Source organism: Triturus cristatus, chromosome 11 (assembly GCF_964204655.1).
Source record: "Triturus cristatus chromosome 11, aTriCri1.1, whole genome shotgun sequence".
In the NCBI taxonomy this organism is placed as follows: Eukaryota; Metazoa; Chordata; class Amphibia; order Caudata; family Salamandridae; genus Triturus; species Triturus cristatus.
Genome location: NC_140594.1, coordinates 963796308 through 963814661, shown reverse-complemented (window position 1 = coordinate 963814661; position 18354 = coordinate 963796308). Strand labels below are relative to the sequence as shown.

At 49.2% G+C, this 18354-nt stretch overlaps 1 protein-coding gene across 15 annotated transcripts in view; it reads right to left on the bottom strand.

Annotated features, from left to right (window-relative positions):
- Positions 1-18354, bottom strand: part of TRIP12 (thyroid hormone receptor interactor 12) — a 1120962-nt gene that overhangs the window by 841837 nt on the left and 260771 nt on the right. For all 15 annotated transcript variants that reach the window (XM_085634980.1, XM_085634991.1, XM_085634979.1 and 12 more), the window contains one exon: positions 15982-16074. In XM_085634980.1, coding sequence (XP_085491106.1) covers positions 15982-16074 — 93 coding nt within the window. The remainder of the gene's footprint in view (positions 1-15981; positions 16075-18354) is intronic.

Sequence of the window (18354 nt, the reverse complement as noted above, 5' to 3'; positions counted from 1 at the left end):
CTTCCTGGACCACATGATCCTTGGTACATCTAGATATCTGATTTGATCCAGGAAGAAAGACATTTCATTGCATGAAAGACTGTTTGAGCCACTGTCCTGGGTGGTTAAAGACGGACTACAAAGGGGGGTAAGCCTATTATTGACTACTCGTCTCAACGTTAGTGAAGAAACCAACGCCAGGACCTTAGGGCACCATATGTTTTGTAATTTACAGACTAAATGAACATGCCTGAGGAGAAGAAATTGAATGCTGTAAAAATCTGTAGTAAAAGCACAATGTTCATCACTGGACTAACTTTGACAACTTATCAATGCTTGTAGAGGAAGTAGCTCCAGCTCAAAACTTATTGACTGCTACTACTCCTGTCCCCACCGAACATTATTTTACTCTTCCCTATCATGAACAAATGCACCAAATGTTGTATCTAAGTAACACTTTCATACAAATGTTGCATCATACTCATAATGCTACGAACATTAACAAGTGCTGGGTTTGTGGAATGATGCCAGCACATCAGAATAAGGGAGGAACACCTTTCATTCCCTTGCAATTCTCACATAATGGCTCCTGTAGAGCCTGGTTCACACTGTTATGGGCCTCTGAAATTGCGAATATCACTCTAGCTGACGTAGGAGGACTTGATGCAAAGCTTAATAAAGTTTGTTACCCCGATGAGGAAGGGGACCCACAAGCCAAAGGAACTGTATGGGAAATGGAGGAATATCGCAAAGGAAATTCCTCCACACGTTATGTTTTCCCCCACATTCGAACGGCCAAGGGTAACAGGTCTTTTGTTATCGCTGTTACTAGAGCCTGAGCAAATCTTTGTGTGACCAGTTTTGGTAGTATCCCAGTGGGAAAAAGTGACTGTACCACAGTATTTAACATTACTGGAACGAATAGCAGTTTTCTATCCTCACACAACACTTTTCATTTGTGGGAGTAAAAACTACTATCATCTACCAATCGGATGGTCCGGAACATGCTATGTGTCCTTTTTGCTTCCTCCTGTGTTCCTGGCACCTGCATCTTATCAAAGATCAAAAACTGTTTAATGACATTTCCTTGAACCGATTCAAAAGAACTATAAATAATGATGAAATGGATCAAACTGACACTGCATTACAGCAATATGTTGACTTTAATTTGAGACTCTCTTTGTTGGTGCAGCTTTGAATAGCAGGAAAATCAGGCGCTTAACCCGTGTAGTGGAGGCTGTGACTAATCAGACCGCAATGGAAATATTACGGAAGAACTCCAAATTACGAGAATTGTAACGTTACAAAACGAATGGTGCTAGACGTGCTTCTACCTGATCGTGGTGGAGCAGGTCGCAAATATTGGTAGTAGTGGTTGTGTCTTTATCCCTGACCACGCCCCTTCTGCTTATGATGCCATTTCCAAAATGCATAAAATAGCCACTGAGATACATGAAGATTCAGGAACATGGACTTGGGCTGGATGGTTCTGGAGCGTATTTTCTGTATGGGGATTGAAAATACTATCGGCCTTGTAGAACAAGTTACTTACCTTCGGTAACGATATTGAATATGCTACTTACCAGTATGCATCTGTTCTTGGCATGTAGGGCTGCTGACATTCATATCTGTGCATAGATCGCCGCCTAGTGTTGGGTCCGGATGTTTGCACATTGTTGTCCTGGAAGAGTCTTCGAAGTATCCTGAGATGGGTGACTCCTCCCCTGGACCATAGTGCGCATGGGCATCCTCTCCATCCCCAGATTGTTTTTCGCCATTGTGGCAGTGATGGAGTAGATACAGGAAGTGATGACCATGCTATACAGTAATTCTGAGAGCTGCAGTTGCGACAGGCGCCGGGGAGGAGGGTGGGCGATATGAATGTCAGCAGCCCTACATGCCAAGAACAGATGCATACTGGTAAGTAGCATATTCAGTTCGAGGCATGTGGGCTGCTGAATTCATATCTGTGCATAGAATACACAGCAGTACCTCCTATTAGCGGCGGCTACCCGTGCCAGCTGCAGCAGTCTGAAAAAGAGTTTGGAGAACAGCCTGTCCTACAGCTGCCTGCTGTTTTGAGTGTACATCTACACAGTAGTGTTTGGTAAATGTATGTATAGTGGACCATGTGGCTGCTCTACATATTTCTTGTAAAGGAATGTTTCCCAGGAAAGCCATGGACGCCCCTAACTTCCGTGTTGAGTGGGCTCGTGGTGGAATCGTTAATGTGAGTTTAGCTTTTTGATAACAAATTTGGATACATTTAACGATCCATCTGGCTATACCTGTTTTGGAAATGGCGTTGCCTTTGTGTTGTGGAGAGAAGGCAACGAAGAGTTGTTTAGTCTTCCTAAAGGCTTTAGTCCTGTCCATATAGTACATGAGGGCCCTTTTTACATCTAGTGTGTGGAGCATCCTTTCAGCGACATTTTGTGGGTTCTGAAAGAAAACAGGCAGTTCAATGGTTTGGTTCATGTGGAACTGCGATATTACTTTAGGCATGAATTTGGGGTTGGTACGTAGTACGACCCGGTTTGCGTGAACTTGTATAAATGGCTCCTGAATGGTTAGTGCCTGGAGTTCACGAACTCTTCTTAAGGAAGTGATGGCAACCAGGAAAGCCACTTTCCAGGTGAGGAATTGAATCTCACAAGAATGGAGAGGTTCAAAGGGTGGACCCATTAGTCTGGTGAGGACCAAGTTGAGGTTCCACACCGGTGCTGGGGGGTGCCTTGGAGGAATCACCCGTTTAAGTCCTTCCAAGAAGGCTTTAATGGCAGGCACAAAAAACAACGTAAGAGTGTATATAGAAAGAGGTACAACCGGCTGGTTGGACTCTAAAATAAAGCTCTGAGTGTTAGTGAGACAAAATCAATCTGATATTAAAATAAAACCCTCACTCACCAACATAGTTGGTGACATGCTTCATCATGGGGTTTTGCCAGTGGTGCCTTGTGCGCCTCTGGTGTGCTTCGACGCCTTTAGTATAGCGGAGCAGCTGTATTCAGATTAGAAAGTGTAGTGTGTGATAAATCAAGAGTGAGTTAAAAGTCATATGGCGTCAGCCAGAAAATTTTAATGATGGCGTCATATGAACAAATTAAAAAGGTGGTGGATATCAATTCCTGAACTTTAAATTGGTCAGGTCAATCCTGCTTATGATCAAATGGTCAACATGTTTCAGCTTATTGTTGTGTTTCACCAAGCTTTCATCAGGACCTAATCATGAGAAAAAACACCTTGGCGGTATAAGCACGCTAAGGCTTATCCAAACCTCAGGTGTGGTTGAACCGATACACTCACGGTTACATCAGGGGTCTTCCGCTAATTCGAGGGCAACCTCGTCTGTGTAAATGAAGATGAGGAAGTGCTCCTTGGGCAAACGAACGGGTGGCGGGACTACAGAACAAATCGTCCAAGTCCTCAGCCAGGCAAATTCACCTACATATGACCGCCGAGCCCGGCGGTCATATGTAGGTGAACCCGTTCCTCATTTACACAGACGAGGTTGCCCTCGAATTAGCGGAAGACCCCTGATGTAACCGTGAGTGTATCGGTTCAACCACACCTGAGGTTTGGATAAGCCTTAGCGTGCTTATACCGCCAAGGTGTTTTTTCTCATGATTAGGTCCTGATGAAAGCTTGGTGAAACACAACAATAAGCTGAAACATGTTGACCATTTGATCATAAGCAGGATTGACCTGACCAATTTAAAGTTCAGGAATTGATATCCACCACCTTTTTAATTTGTTCATATGACGCCATCATTAAAATTTTCTGGCTGACGCCATATGACTTTTAACTCACTCTTGATTTATCACACACCACACTTTCTAATCTGAATACAGCTGCTCCGCTATACTAAAGGCGTCGAAGCACACCAGAGGCGCACAAGGCACCACTGGCAAAACCCCATGATGAAGCATGTCACCAACTATGTTGGTGAGTGAGGGTTTTATTTTAATATCAGATTGATTTTGTCTCACTAACACTCAGAGCTTTATTTTAGAGTCCAACCAGCCGGTTGTACCTCTTTCTATATACACTCTTACGTTGTTTTTTGTACTTAACTCGGGGGAATAAGAGTGTAACTCTACCCTCTCTCTCTTGTTGTTCCTAATTTAATGGCAGGCACTCTGAATAAAGAGAGGTGCTGCCTGTTTTGGAGATAGGCTGCTATTGCTGTTAAATGGACACGTATTGAGGTGTATGCCAGATTGCATCGGTATAGGTGTAATAGATAGCAAATTATGTTCTGAATAGATGCGTCTAGCGGGTTAATGCGATTGTTGTTGCAATAAATGACGAACCGCTTCCATTTGGCTGCATAGCAAGCTCTGGTAGTGGGTCTCCTAGCTTCCTTGATGATCTCCATGCAGTCAGGTGGCAGGTTTAGGTAGCCAAACTCTAGGACTTCAGGAGCCAGATTGCCAGGTTCAGCTGCTGCGGATCTGGGTGCTGAATTTCTCCATGGTTCTGCGTCAAAAGCGCGGGTTTGATCCGCAGCCTTTGATGCGGCACCACGGAAAGTTCCAGAAAGGTGGTGTACCATGGCTGGCGAGCCCATGTTGGAGCAATCAGGATGAGTGTCAGTGAGTGCTGTCGCAGTTTGCGTGCCACCAGCGGAATCAGTGGCGCTGGGGGAAAAGCGTACGCAAATCTGCCGGACCAGTTCATCCATATCGCATTGCCCTGCGACTGTGGATGTGGGAACCTGGCGGCAAAGCTTTGGCATTTTGCGTTTTCCCTTGTGGCGAATAGGTCTATCTCTGGATGACCCCACTGCTGGAAGTACGGTTGGAGTACTGATGGGTGTAACTCCCACTCGTGCATTTGGTGGCTGTGTCTGCTGAGCAGATCCGCCATCTGGTTGTCCTTGCCCGGGAGGTGTTCCGCCATGAGGAATATGTTCCTCTGAATGGCCCACTTCCACATGCTCTGAGCCAGCTGAGACAACTGTGGAGAGTGTGTTCCTCCCTGCTTCTGTATGTAGTACATGGCAGTCATGTTGTCCGTCCGGATCAACACGACTTTGTTGCACAGGTGTACTTTGAATGCCTTCATGGCTAGGAAGATTGCCATCAGTTCCAGAAGGTTGATGTGCATCTTCTTTTATTGTGTAGTCCATAGTCCCTGCACTGTGTAATTGAGTACATGAGCTCCCCATCCCTGGAGAGACGCGTCCGCTGTCAGTATTATTTGTGGAACAGGCTCTTGGAACGGTCGGCCCTTGCAAAGGTTTTGTGGATTCCACCAATGCAGAGAGTTGTATGCCCGACCGCTTACCAACACTAGGTCTTTCAATTGTCCTTGAGCCTGATTCCACTGACGTGCTAAGCACTCCTGAAGCGGGCGCATATGTAGTCTCGCGTGTGGGACTATGAAGATGCAGGAGGCCATCATGCCTATCAACTGCATGAACACCCGCGCTGGAAGGGAGTGTTGAGGTTTGAATTTTGAGATCAGCAATAGCATGCTGTTGATTCTCACTAAAGTTGGCTGAGCTGTGGCCGCCAGAGTGTTGATTGTCGCGCCTAAGTACTGTTGTACGTGCGCAGGTTGGAGACTTGATTTTGGGTAATTTAGTGAGAATCCCAGATCGTGAAGAAGGTGAATGGTGTGGGACATGTGGGTGGCACATTGTTGTGCTGACTTGGCCTGAACTAGCCAGTCGTCCAAATAAGGGAAGACGTGAATACTTTGTCTTCGCAGATGCGCGGCCACCGTTGCCAGGCACTTGGTAAATACCCTGGGTGCTGTTACTCCGAATGGGAGAACTTTGAATTGATAGTGATTCCCTTGAATAGTGAATCTGAGGTATTTCCTGTGTGAAGGGTGTATTGGTATATGGAAGTATGCATCCTTCAGGTCTAGCGTAGCTAGGAAATCCCCTTGACTGAGTAGTGGGAGAACCTGTTGGAGGGTGAGCATATGGAAATGCTCCGATAGTATATATAGGTTTAGGGGTCGCAGGTCTAGGATAGGTCTGCGCGACCCGTCCTTTTTTGGGATTAAGAAGTACAGAGAGTACACCCCTGTGCCCTGCTGGGCGATGGGCACTACTTCTATGGCCCCTTTTGCGAGCATAGCAAGCACTTCTTGCTGGAGTAAATGTAAGTGTTCGGCTGACATAGGACGGTGCTTTGGTGGTATGTTGGGTGGAGTGGAAGTTAGTTCCAGACAGTACCCATGTTGAATGATGTCCCTGACCCACCTGTCCGTGGTGATGTTCTTCCATGCGGACAGGAACAGCTGGAGTCGTCCCCCGACAGGTGTTAGGTGGTCGGGGGGTAGGGAGAGGGCGTCACTGTTTGTTCTTTGGGGAGGACCTGGTGTTGCCATATCCACGTCCCCTGCCCTTGGTGCTGGATCCACGATATCCACCCCTGTTGTTTTTGTCGTAGGTGGTTTGTGTGCCACCTTTAGCATACTGTTGTTGTGACCCCTGACCCCTTGACGTTCCCCTATTTCCAGTGCGACGAAAGGAGCCACTACGGAATTGTTGGGTTTGTAGCGCCCCCATAGATTTGGCAGTATCTGTGTCTTTTTTTATTTTCTCTAGGGTAATGTCAACGTCTGGGCCAAATAAAAATTCTGTGTTAACAGGTAAGTTGAGGATATTGTTTTGGATCTCGGGTTTAAAGCCTGAGATGCGTAACCAGGCATGGCGTCGCAGCATGACACTTGTGTTGATTGCCCTGGCCGCTGTGTCAGCTGCGTCTAGGGCGCATTTTATGGACGCATTAGTGAGGAGTTGTCCTTCTCTAATAAGGAGTTTGGCTGACTCTTTATACTCCTCTGGTAGATGTTGGAGCAGTGACTCTAGCGTGTCATAATGTGACCTGTCATAGCGTGCCAGGAGTGCCTGTGTATTGGCAATGCGCAGGATATTGGCTGCTTGCGCTGCAACACGTTTGCCCGATGTTTCAAGGACTTTTGACTCTTTGTCTGGGGGAGGAGCATCACCAGTTGTCTGTGAGTGGGCTCTTTTGCGAGCGTTGGCAACCACCATAGAGTCTAATGGCAACTGACCCCTAATGTATTTAGGGTCACCCGGTGCAGGCTTATATTTCTTTTCAATCCTGGGGTTTAACACCCGGGCCCTGGTGGTGTCCTTGAAAATTTCTTTGGCAGGCTTGAGAACCCCTTTAAGCATGGGCAGAGTCTTGACAGTCCTTTCTGAAGATGCGAAAGTGTCAAGTAGGAAGTCCTCCTCAATGGCGTCAGAATGCAGCTCCACCCCATGATGAGCAGCAGCCCGTTCGATAAGGGCATTAAATGCGGCCGTGTCCTCCGTAGGAGACGTTTTAACATTATAGAGTTGCGCATCCTGAGCATGTGGCATGACACTTTGGTGGGGTCATCCCATGCCTGATCAGGATCTTGTGTTTCATCTGGACTGCGTCCCCGGGGTATATGGTATCGTCCCCACCATATTCCTGCATCGGGTCCGATTCAGAAGGGGTAGGAGAAAAGGACTGCGGATCTAGTTGGAGGGGATGGAAGTGTTCTTGTAGAACTGGTTCCTGCTCCGCCGGTAGCTTGCGTTTAAGAGGGATTTTGTATGGCACCTCTTCCCTGACTGGCGTTATTTTGCGCTTGTGTAGCATTAGCCTGCCAGTGTCGGCGTCGATAAATTGTGGCCCTGAAGAGTCTTGTTCTGTTAGGCCAGAGGTGGTGGACTGTGTGTTGAGGACACGTGTCCGAATTTGAAAGAGTTTCGGTGCCGATGTTGGTGGCAGCCCAAAGGTAATGTTGGTGGGCTCCGAGTGCACTCTACAGGGTGAGGCAGTGTCGGGATCCGAGGTAGAGTGGAGGGCTACCCGGTCCCGGATGTGTTGTAGAGATGCAGAGACCTGCTGCACAGCAAACTGAGATGGTGGTTTGGTGGGCATCTTGGTAGGTGGCATGGAGGCCGACCCCGACTTTTTTGTTGGAAGGGGGTCACTGGTTTGAAGCGAGGGATCGATAGTCGAGGACTTCTTCGGCATCGGTGCTTTAGGCGTCGACGTAGCCGAGGCGGCCATTTTGACTGCAGAGGTTTCAGGCTTCGGTGTCGGCGCCGAAGGTGCCGGTGCCTTGTGGTGCCAGAGGGCGCGTTTCTTTTGTGCGTCGACCGCGTCTGCTGCGGTGAGCTCGGCGCCGAAGTCTTTCTGTACGCGTTCGGAGCCGACAACTTTTTTCTGCGTCGGCGCCGGGGCAGTGGACTGTTTCGACGCCTTTGATCCGACCACCACCAGTTTCGCTTTCGGTTTTGAAGGGACTGGAGCGATGTATGTTTTCGGGTTTAACAACCCGGTCGTCTTTGGTAATAGTGGCTCTTGTATAGTGTCCGATGCCGGGCCGGAAGGCGGGGCCGAGGAACCATGGATTAGGTCTTGGGTAAGGCCCGAAGGCGATCCCTCGACCGGAGCCTGACGACGATGTACAATTTCGGCCTCCGTTTCGACGGATTGGCCTAGCTCCTCGGGAGAGCTGTCTTCTTCAGCCCCGTAGGCTTCGTCGAAGTCCCCTACCTCGTCGACGGCTTCTTCACGTTGAAAGAGCTCTTCGTCATCGTCGTCCGATCGGGAACCATGCTCTGAAGCGGGGCTAGACACTATTTCTTCCACGCTCTCGGCGTCCTCGTCCTCGGTGCTGAATATGTTGGTGGGTGCGGGCGCTGAGTGCTGCGCCTCGAGCCTCACCACCCGTCGGTTCCGTAGAGTTTTCTTGGATCGGAACCGCGCGCAGGCCATGCATTTCGATTCGTCGTGATCCGGCGAGAGACATTTGTTACAGACTGGGTGGACGTCGATGTGAGGGTACTTGGTGTGGCACAACGGACACCTCTTGAACGGAGTTCTCGATTCCATCGTCAATCGAGCGTCGAAGTTTGGAACAATTCGGTCCGAAAGTCGGAAGAGGGTGTGGAGCACTAGAACTAGTAGTCGACACCGAACGGTAACTGTACCGACGAAACTATAGGCCTTTTGGCCTAAAACTAAGTATTCCGAAGTTGAGCTAAGATAGTTGCATCCGAACCCAATGGCATGCCCATGCGCACTATGGTCCAGGGGAGGAGTCACCCATCTCAGGATACTTCACAGGATACACAATGTGCAATCATCCGGACCCAACACTAGGCGGCGATCTATGCACAGATATGAATTCAGCAGCCCACATGCCTCGAACATCTGTAAGAAACATTAGTTAGTTAGATAGATAGATTACTCACCTTAGAATATCCCCAGGCGTCAGGCTGGATCCGGAAAGATTTTTCGTCAGCAATACCCTTGCGCGTCGCTAGGCGGCGTCAGCGGCTCCGCGTCCGTCGTCGGCATGATAGCCGGGATGACTGAGTACTTAGACGCCGCCCTCACGTCAGTTCTTGTACATAGCTTTCCGCGCCAGGAACGCAGAGCCATGCAAGAGACCGACACTGGTGCCAAAAAATTCTAGGGCCCTGGAAGGGATGACCTCAACCCTAGATATCAGTTCGCAGAACGGGGAGGATGGGTGGGTCGGTGAGGAATCTAACTAACTAATGTTTCTTACAGATACATCGTTACCGAAGGTAAGTAACTTGTTCATCTGAAAGAAACACGTTAGTTAGATTCCTCACCTTAGAATAGATACCCCAGCAATACCAACCCCGGTGGTGGGTCTGCGAACCAAGATCATACCAGAAAGTCATGGAGAACAGAACGGTTAAAGAAGCAGTCTCTCTAGACTTCGCTGTCCCGGCAGTAATGCTTGGTAAACGTGTGCAGCGAGGCCCACGTAGCTGCCTCACAGATGTCATGCAAGGAAACTCCCCATCCCAAAGCAGTAGTGGCTGCCATTGCCCTGGTAGAATGGGCGCGCAGCCCCACCGGAGGCTCCTTTTTAGCCAAAGAATAACAAGCCTTTATGCACAGAATGACCCACCGAGCCATGGTCCGCTTGTGCACGGGCCGACCTTTCTTGGCGCCCACATAGCCAACAAAGAGCTGGTCATCCACCCGGAACTGTTGTGTGCGGTTCAGGTAGAATGAGAGCTCACATTTTGGGTCCAGACGGTGGAGCCTCTCTTGCTCTTTAGAGGGATGCAGAGGCGGAAAGAAGGTGGGCAAAGTGATGGTCTGCCCGATATGAAAGGCAGTGACAACCTTCGGCAGAAAAGATGGACGAGTTCTTAGAACCGCTTTGTCCGGATTGACAGAGAGAAAAGGAGGTTTAGATGAAAGAGCCTGGAGCTCACTCACTCTTCTGGCAGAGGTGATGGCCACCAGGAAAGCGGTCTTTAAAGGGAGAAGACGAAGAGGACAGTTGTGAAGTAGCTCAAAGGGAGCACACATCAGATATGTCAGAACCAGATTCATGTCCCACTGAGGCTTTATGAATGGAACAGGAGGGAAAAAATGAATAATGCCTTTCAAGAATCTATTTACAACTGGGGACTTGAAAAGGGATGGTTGACCTGGAGGCTGTAAAAAGGCTGAAATGGCCGAAAGATAGCCCTTGATAGTGCCCAGGGCAGAGACCTGCTGGGCCAAAGCAAGGAGGAATAGAAGGACCTCTGAAAGAGGAGCAGAAAGGGGATCCACAGCCTTTGCTGTGCACCATGCCACAAACTTATTCTACCTTCAGGCGTATACCGTCTTGATGGAGGGACGCCTGGCTGCCAAGATTACATCACTAACTTCGGGAGGTAGGTCAAAAGACGTCAACTGCCGCCGCTCAATCTCCACGGAAGGAGGTGGAGGCTGGACAGGTTTGGGTGGAGGACCGTCCCCTGGTGCTGCGACAGAAGATCCTCCTGAAGATGCAGTCGGATCGGGGGATCGAGAGCCATGCCGAGCAGCTCGGGATACCATACTCTTCGAGCCCAGTCTGGAGCCACAAGAATGACTTGGGCCCGGTCGCGCTTGATCTTCTTCAGCACTCTGGGCAGAAGTGGTATAGGCAGAAAGGCGTATAGTAGAGAGCAACTCCACTCGTGACGAAAAGCGAGTGCCACCTTGGAAATTCCAATATGCAGAATTGCTGACATTGCAAGTTCTCTTCTGCGGCGAATAGATCTAATCAAGGCTCTCCCCACTGCTGAAAGACGTTGCGCCACATCCGAGTTCAGACGCCATTCGTGATCCATCATGCACTGGCGGCTGAATTCGTCCACCCTGGCATTCAGAGAACCTGCCAGGTGTTAAACCACCAGGGAAATGCCCTGATGTTCCAGGCATGTCCAGAGGCGCAGAGCCTCCTGACATGGGGTCCACGACCCCACCCCGCCTTCCTTGTTGCAGTACCACATGGCGGTGGTGTTGTCTGTGAACACCTGCACTACTCTCCCATTGACAGAGGGAAGGAATGCCTTCAGTGCAAGTCAGATTGCCCGAAGCTCCAGAAGGTGGATATGGAACCAGGACTCCACCGGAGATCCAGAGTCCTCTGATCTCCACCTCTCCCAGGTGGCCACCGCATCCCAGAAGAGACGCGTCCATCACAACTGTGTGTTCCGGCTGGTGAAGGGAGAGGGATCTGTCATTGACCCAATCGCGATTCGGGAGCCACCACTGCAGTTGTCGTGCAGTGCCCTCCGAGATTTGGACGTGATCGGACAGGTTGCCCTGATGCTGTGCCCACTGGAACTTCAGGTCCCACTGCAGAGCCCGCATATGCCATCTGGCATGATCCACTAACAGGATGCAGGAGGCCATCAGGCCCAGTAGCCGGGATAGAGGCTGAAAGATTGGAATCGTCGCCTGAATATCCCGGACTCGCTGCTCGGGAGGATAAACCCGAAACTGCGCCGAGTCCAGACCCGCTCCGATGAAGAGGCACTTCTGAGAGGGAATCCGGTGCGACTTCGGCACGTTGATGGAGAACCCCAGCAAATGCAGGAGGTCAGCCGTAGCCTGGAGGTGGGAGACGACTGCCTGGGGCGAGTTCGCCTTAAACAACCAGTCGTCGAGATGGGGGAGGTCTGGAACCCCTGATCTGCGCAGATGAGCTGCGACAGCCGCCATCACTTTTGTTAACACCCGAAGGACGCTGGTAAGGCCAAAGGGGAGTACAGTGAACTGAAAGTGCTCATGGCCTACCGTGAACCGCAGTTAATGCCGGTGGGCCAGCAGGTAGGGGATATGAAAGTAAGCGTCCTGCAAGTCCAACGCTACCATCCACACTTGCGTGTCTAGGGCAGACAAGACCTGAGCAAGTGTGAGCATCTTGAACTTCTCCTTCCGGAAGAAGCGATTGACATTCCGAAGGTCTAAGATAGGACGCAGGGCCTTGTCCTTCTTTGGGACCAGAAAGTAGTGGGAATAACAACCACAACCTACTTCTGTCCCAGGAACGCGCTCAATGGCCCCCTAGGCCAAGAGGGCCGTGATTTCCTGTTGAAGAAGCACAAGATGGTCCCCCGACATGCGCTGGTAATGAGGTAGCATGGCTGGAGGGGAAGTCTCGAAGGGGAGGGAATAGCCACTTCGGACAATTTGCAGCACCCACTTGTCCGATGTGATGCTTGCGCCAGTGGAGGAGATAATGGCGAATTCTGCTGCCCACTGGCGTTTGATGGGCTTGAAAGGTCGGACTAGGAAGGCTTTGCAGTGGATGCTGCGGGGTGGAGGTGGACTGACCTGCCTGCTGGCCCCCAGAACCGCCTCGACGGTTCCCACGTCCGCGGCAGCGCTGAGAATGCTGCTGTGCAGGCCTGTGGCTCTGGAACGAACATGCTGGGGCACCCCTTCCGTGGCCACGAAAAGAGCGAAAAGCAGAAGCCGGAGGAGGGAGAGTGGCCGACAGGCCCAAGGACTTGGCCGTAGCCCGCGAGTCCTTAAAACGCTCCAACGCACTAACTGCCTTATTGCCAAAAAGGCGAATGTTATCAAAAGGCATGTCCATCAAGGTGTTCTGGACATCCCCGAGAAGCCAGCTGTCCTCAGCCAGGCGTGGCGCCGAAGCGCCACCGTCGTGGAAATCGCCCTGCTCAGCGAGTCTGCGGTATCCAGCCCACAACGAGTAGTGAACTTTGCTGCTTCTCTGCTAACTACTATAGCTTGGAAGAGTACTGTCTGTGCCTCCTCCGGACAGTTGGGCAGCACCTGCTTTACCGTATCCCACAGAGAGTGGGAATAACGGCCAATGAGGCATGCGGTGTTCACCGACTGCAGCCCTAAGCTGGCAGATGAAAACCGCTTCTTGCCAAGCTGCTCCAGCTTCTTGGATTCCCTATCCGGAGGTGCGGAAGGAAACGCGCTCTGGGAAGCAGAGGCTAGGACAACCAAGCTCTCGGGAGTGGGGTGTTGAGAGCAAGAGGGGGGGGGGGGGGGTCACTAAGAGCTAGTGGATGGCAGGAGGCCACGTTCCTGTCCACAGGAGCTCCTGTGTTGGGCCTGGACCAAGTGCCCAAAAGGACGTCAGAAAGTTAGTCATTAAAGGTTGCCGCCGGTTGAATCACTTCTGTCAGGAGGTTAGTCCTGACTGCCACTCTAGGGAGTTAGAGGTGGAGGGCCTCAGCTGCCCTACGTACTACCATTGCGTAACGGGCTTCCTCCTCCGTAGCCACGGTAGGAGGAGACAACATGCCAAGGCCAGGTGAGGTGTCAAGACCACTGGTATCCCCCAAATACTCTACCCAGTCCGGATCATAATCACACTATTGTGTGAGAGGGTCCTCAGACCCCTCCCAGTCCTCCCCTTCCTCCGAAGTCTGCGAAACAGGCTGAAAATAAAGAGGAGGACGGACATAGGGGAAAAAGGCCCTCATCGGCGTCGGAATCGGCGCAAAGTGGCACCGATCCGGCACCATGTCCGGTTCAGGGCTGAAACTGGGGACGACGTAGTCCCAAGGGCGACTACGGAGGTGGTGCCAGTGGGGTCGACGTCGGTGGAGGTGTTATAAGGTCAACTGGCGTCCGCCGGGGTCCGCTCCCGGGAGGTCCTGCGGCACCAGGGCCGGAGCTGCCGGCGACGCTGAGGCGGGAGCCGCCAGCGATGGAAGGACAGGACCTCCAATCGGGCCCGTAGGTGCACCAACGGGGCCAGACGGCCCAAAGAGGCGGGCCATGGCAGCAATAAACTCGTGCACCTGAGCAGTGGGGTTTGGCACCACCCGCACCCTCAGCTGCGACGGGAAGTCGAGGAGCAACGACGCTTCGACTTTTTTGGAATGCTTCGACTTACCTGACCCAGAGTGCGAAGACTTCCATCCAGAGGAACGATGGTGACTGCTCTGCGACCGGTCCCTCGACCTCCCACGGGACCGGGACACTGAGCGGCGCGGAGCCGACTGCTGGACTTCAGCAACTTTCAGGACCGCTCCCATAAAGTAGTCGGGGGCACGACTTGGAGTTGTGGTCGCGCCCCAGGCAGTAGAGACACACGCGGTGTGGGTCCGTCACCAACATCATGCGGTGACAGTCCCCACAGCTCTTAGAGCCGGCCATCCCTACGACACCAGGAGACGATTGACTCGAAGAAATTGAGACAAAAGATCTTGAAAAAACTCAGTCAAAAAGTGAATGGGGGTACTTGCTCTTCCCGGATCTGCACTTGCTGGCGCGGAAAAAGAAAGAACTGACGTCAATGCGTGGGCGCGTCTAAGTAGCTCCAGAGGTGTCATTCCAGCGCCAATGACTCACGCGGAACCGCACTACGACGCCTACCGACAAGCAGGGGTAATGCTGACGAAAACTTTCTGGATCCAGTCTGACGCCTGGGGGTAATTAATTCTAAGGTAATGAATCTATCACCAAGTGTTTCTTTCAGATCATAATTATAGCTATTCTCTTGTCTTGTTGTTTATGTATCCAATGTAGGCCAAAACAAATGTAAAAAATGTAAATGCCCATTCAGCAATACACCGAGAAGTCAGCGATAAGATGCTGATTGATATACATGACATTTATCGTACCCCTTTAGAAGCATAAGAAAATGTTTTAGCTTATGCCAAAAGGGAAGTCTGTGAAAAACGTACAATATTTTACTTGGCATAAGCAACAGCCAATTTGGCTGCGATGTCCATTTAGTTTCCTTCGTAATTCTCCCGTCCTGTGCTGCTCGTCTTTTTCTGCCTGTGCTATTTTAGTTGACTCCCTGACTCAGCTAAAAGCAATGTACGTGCTGAGAATTTGTAGTTGTCAGAACACCAGGTCTCAGATGTTAACTGAGAATCATTTACTGCTACAATAAGCACTCCTGCTCCCCCTCCCACTTTGCGGACCATGTGGGTTTTCATCTATCCTTCTTTGCTGAAAACTATTCCTAAAACTTGTTCTCCCTATTTCTGTTCACATGCTTACAATGCACAAAACGTGTATATCAAAGACGTGTGTTCTGTGAATTCAGGGTACTACCTCAGGCAGCACGAGAGTGCTTTGTGGATGTGGTCCCACTCATGAGCGAATAATAAACTTATTATTATTTATTTCCAACTCCAGTGCCGATCTCTATTTTGTTGGTCTTTGAACCCGTGGACAAAAGGGTGACCATGCACCTGTGTACCCCTAAAAAGGTACAATTCCACAGATTCATAAACAGTTTGTTGATCAGCTGGTTGCAAATGTTTTTGCTGATGGAGGTAGACATGGTTTCCGTATATGAAACATTTTGGCAGAATTTAGCTCAAATATTCCTCCGTGCATTTCCTTTGCTCTGAAGGAATTTCCATTTTAATAAAAGTCATACTCCACCAAAAAAAGAAATACAAATACTCATTTCTCTTCAAAACAATTTTTCACCCCTTTTCGGTTTTAACACTTTCATCAGCAGTCCTAAAACACATTACAATATTCCTTTTACCAAAATTCCTAATGGCCTTAAAGCTAATCTTCCTCTTTAAATCTGCCTGACTGCAAAAGAGAACCAGGGAGCAGGAGATGGTTAACAGCAGTTAGCCAATACAAATCTTAGCTTTTCTAATAGTGGCATGAGATTTCTGCAAGAAACAAAAAAAATCTTAGGATTCTCTAGAAGGCCATATTGTTTCAATATAAAAGTACTTTTCATAAAAATATATTTACTGTACTCACCGCCTGTAGAATGGCTTTACTGTGCCTTCGAGAAAGCATTTCCAGTGCAGTTAATGCCTGCTCTGCAACGTCAATACACTGAATAACTTGCAGCTATGAAGAACAACAATTGAAGGCATTGAGTGCATTACAAAACATTTTATTCAAACACACCTTGAGTAACCAATCTTCAGAAAATCATTTTGAGTGTTTTATAACATGAAGAGTTTTAATATAATTATACAAGACCACAAATGTGTGTTCTGGTAAGGTGCATCTGGAAGGCAGAACAATGAGGCAAGCTTGAAATATATTAAACAGCAAAAGGGATAATGGCAAAAGTAAAAATGGTGGAGCTTCAAGTTAGGCACATTGATTTACTGACTTTCAGTTTGGCACCCAGAGAGACTAAAGATGAGGCGGAAAATTATTTGAACTGGTCATGGGGAGATCACTGTAAAGAGCATTCTAAAACATTGCTTGTAATGGTTTGACATTCATGGCACATACTGCAATTAAATTAAAAAGAACCACACTTAAGTTTGGAGGCTCAAGACTATCGGCAAAAGGGAGACTGAGAAGTGGGGACTAGTACATGTTCTGCTATGGCACCATTTGTTTCAAGATTATGCATCTACCAGAAATGCACCACAGGAGAAATGTAACTGCCAGATGTGACCAAGTTGAAAGAAACACAAGAAAGCAGCACCATTACAACATTAGAGTCCTTAAAATAAACGACTGACCTAGCAGAAAATGATTATTCGGTAGCCACACAATACATGTATAAAAATATTTTCCCAATGACACTGATCACAAGCATGTACAGTTTAAGCCATGCTGGAATTTCTTAATCCGAAATGCATTTCACAGAGGCACTGCTGTATTTTCTTCAAATTAGGTTTTCTTCATGCTATAGTAGATAACTTTTTCAGAATGTAGAGTAGAAACTAGTGTGTGGAATAAAAAAAGAATTTCATTCATAGCCGCCAAACGCTAAGTTGCTTGGAAACAGCGGGCGTCACCTATTAATATGTAGAACAGTCATTCATTAATTTCTCTTTACTTTGATTTCAGTAAAAAAACATAAAACACTCAGGACAAAACGGTAAATGAGTAAGTTAAAAAGACATCAGCGACCTTTATCCAACAGCACCATTTAAAAGCTTACAATATAAAAACAAGTACTTTCAGATGATTGCATTTGTAAGTATGTAAAGGGCAGCCTGGTGTCAGTAAAATTCATCTTTTAAAATGATTCATCTTGTGTAAAATGAACTTGGTCCATGAATCAGCATAACAATGGTTTAAAAAAAATATGATGTAAGGCATTGGATCCTCATCTAAAAACAAATCAGAACCACGAGGTCCAAAGCTTTACACCTGGTATCACCCTCTTGGGAAGGCCAATAAGCAATGTACCAAATTTAGCCTGAACAAAGGTCTAAGAAATGTATTATCCAAATCAGTCAAACATCAGGCGAAGTTCAATCAACAAGGAGGTTTTCAATAATTTAGGTCACCTGTGCATGGGCGATGGCGGCAGGATATTGTCCTAGTCACAGGAGCCCCTGTGCTGGGTTTGAACCACATCCCCAGTAGAACATCAGTCAAGGCCTCATTAAAAAGCAGGAGGGGCTCAGAGGACGAGACACCTTGCTGTAGGGCCTCCGTCAAGGTGATCATCTTGACTGCCACAGAAAGGGAGCTGAAGTTTCAGGACCTCAGCTGCCCTTCACCCCACCATAGCAAATGAAGTTCCCTCCTCCATAGGCACAGTAGGCTGGGCAAAGCAAACAGAAATCTGGAAAAGTATCTAGTCCACTGACCTCACCTAATTCCTCATATCAGTCCATTTCTTGCTCTGGCTAGTGTTGCAAAGGGCCCAGCGGCCCCGCCAATCTTCCTAGCCCTTCAAAATAAGGTTGAGGAAACTACCTAGGACCCAAGGGTGCTGTTTGCGCCGATCGGGCTCTGGGTCGTTGGGGATGTGAATGGGGCTGGCACCGCCAGTGGGCACCAGGAGTCTCGGCGTAGAGGCCAGCTCGCAGTGGCATGACCAGCATCAGCCTAGATCCACTACTAGATCCATTGGGGGGTGGGAGGGGTCGTCATAGGAGCAGCCGGCATGGAACCAGATGGAGCTCCCTCTGAGCCTCCGGGGCCCTAAGGCATGTCCGGAAAGTCAGGCTGCCCAAATATGAGGCACATGGCATCATAAAATTCCTTGAGCTGGGCAGGGGTCGCTCTGGCACCTGGGAAGGCGGGAAGCGCAGAGCTGACGCAGGTGCAGGTTCAGCCAAACAAGGTCTGGAACGCTGAGACTACTCGGTCGTGTCGGCTTACCGACCAATGGGGAGAGGTTGAAGCATGCTTTAACTTCTTTTGTTTAGG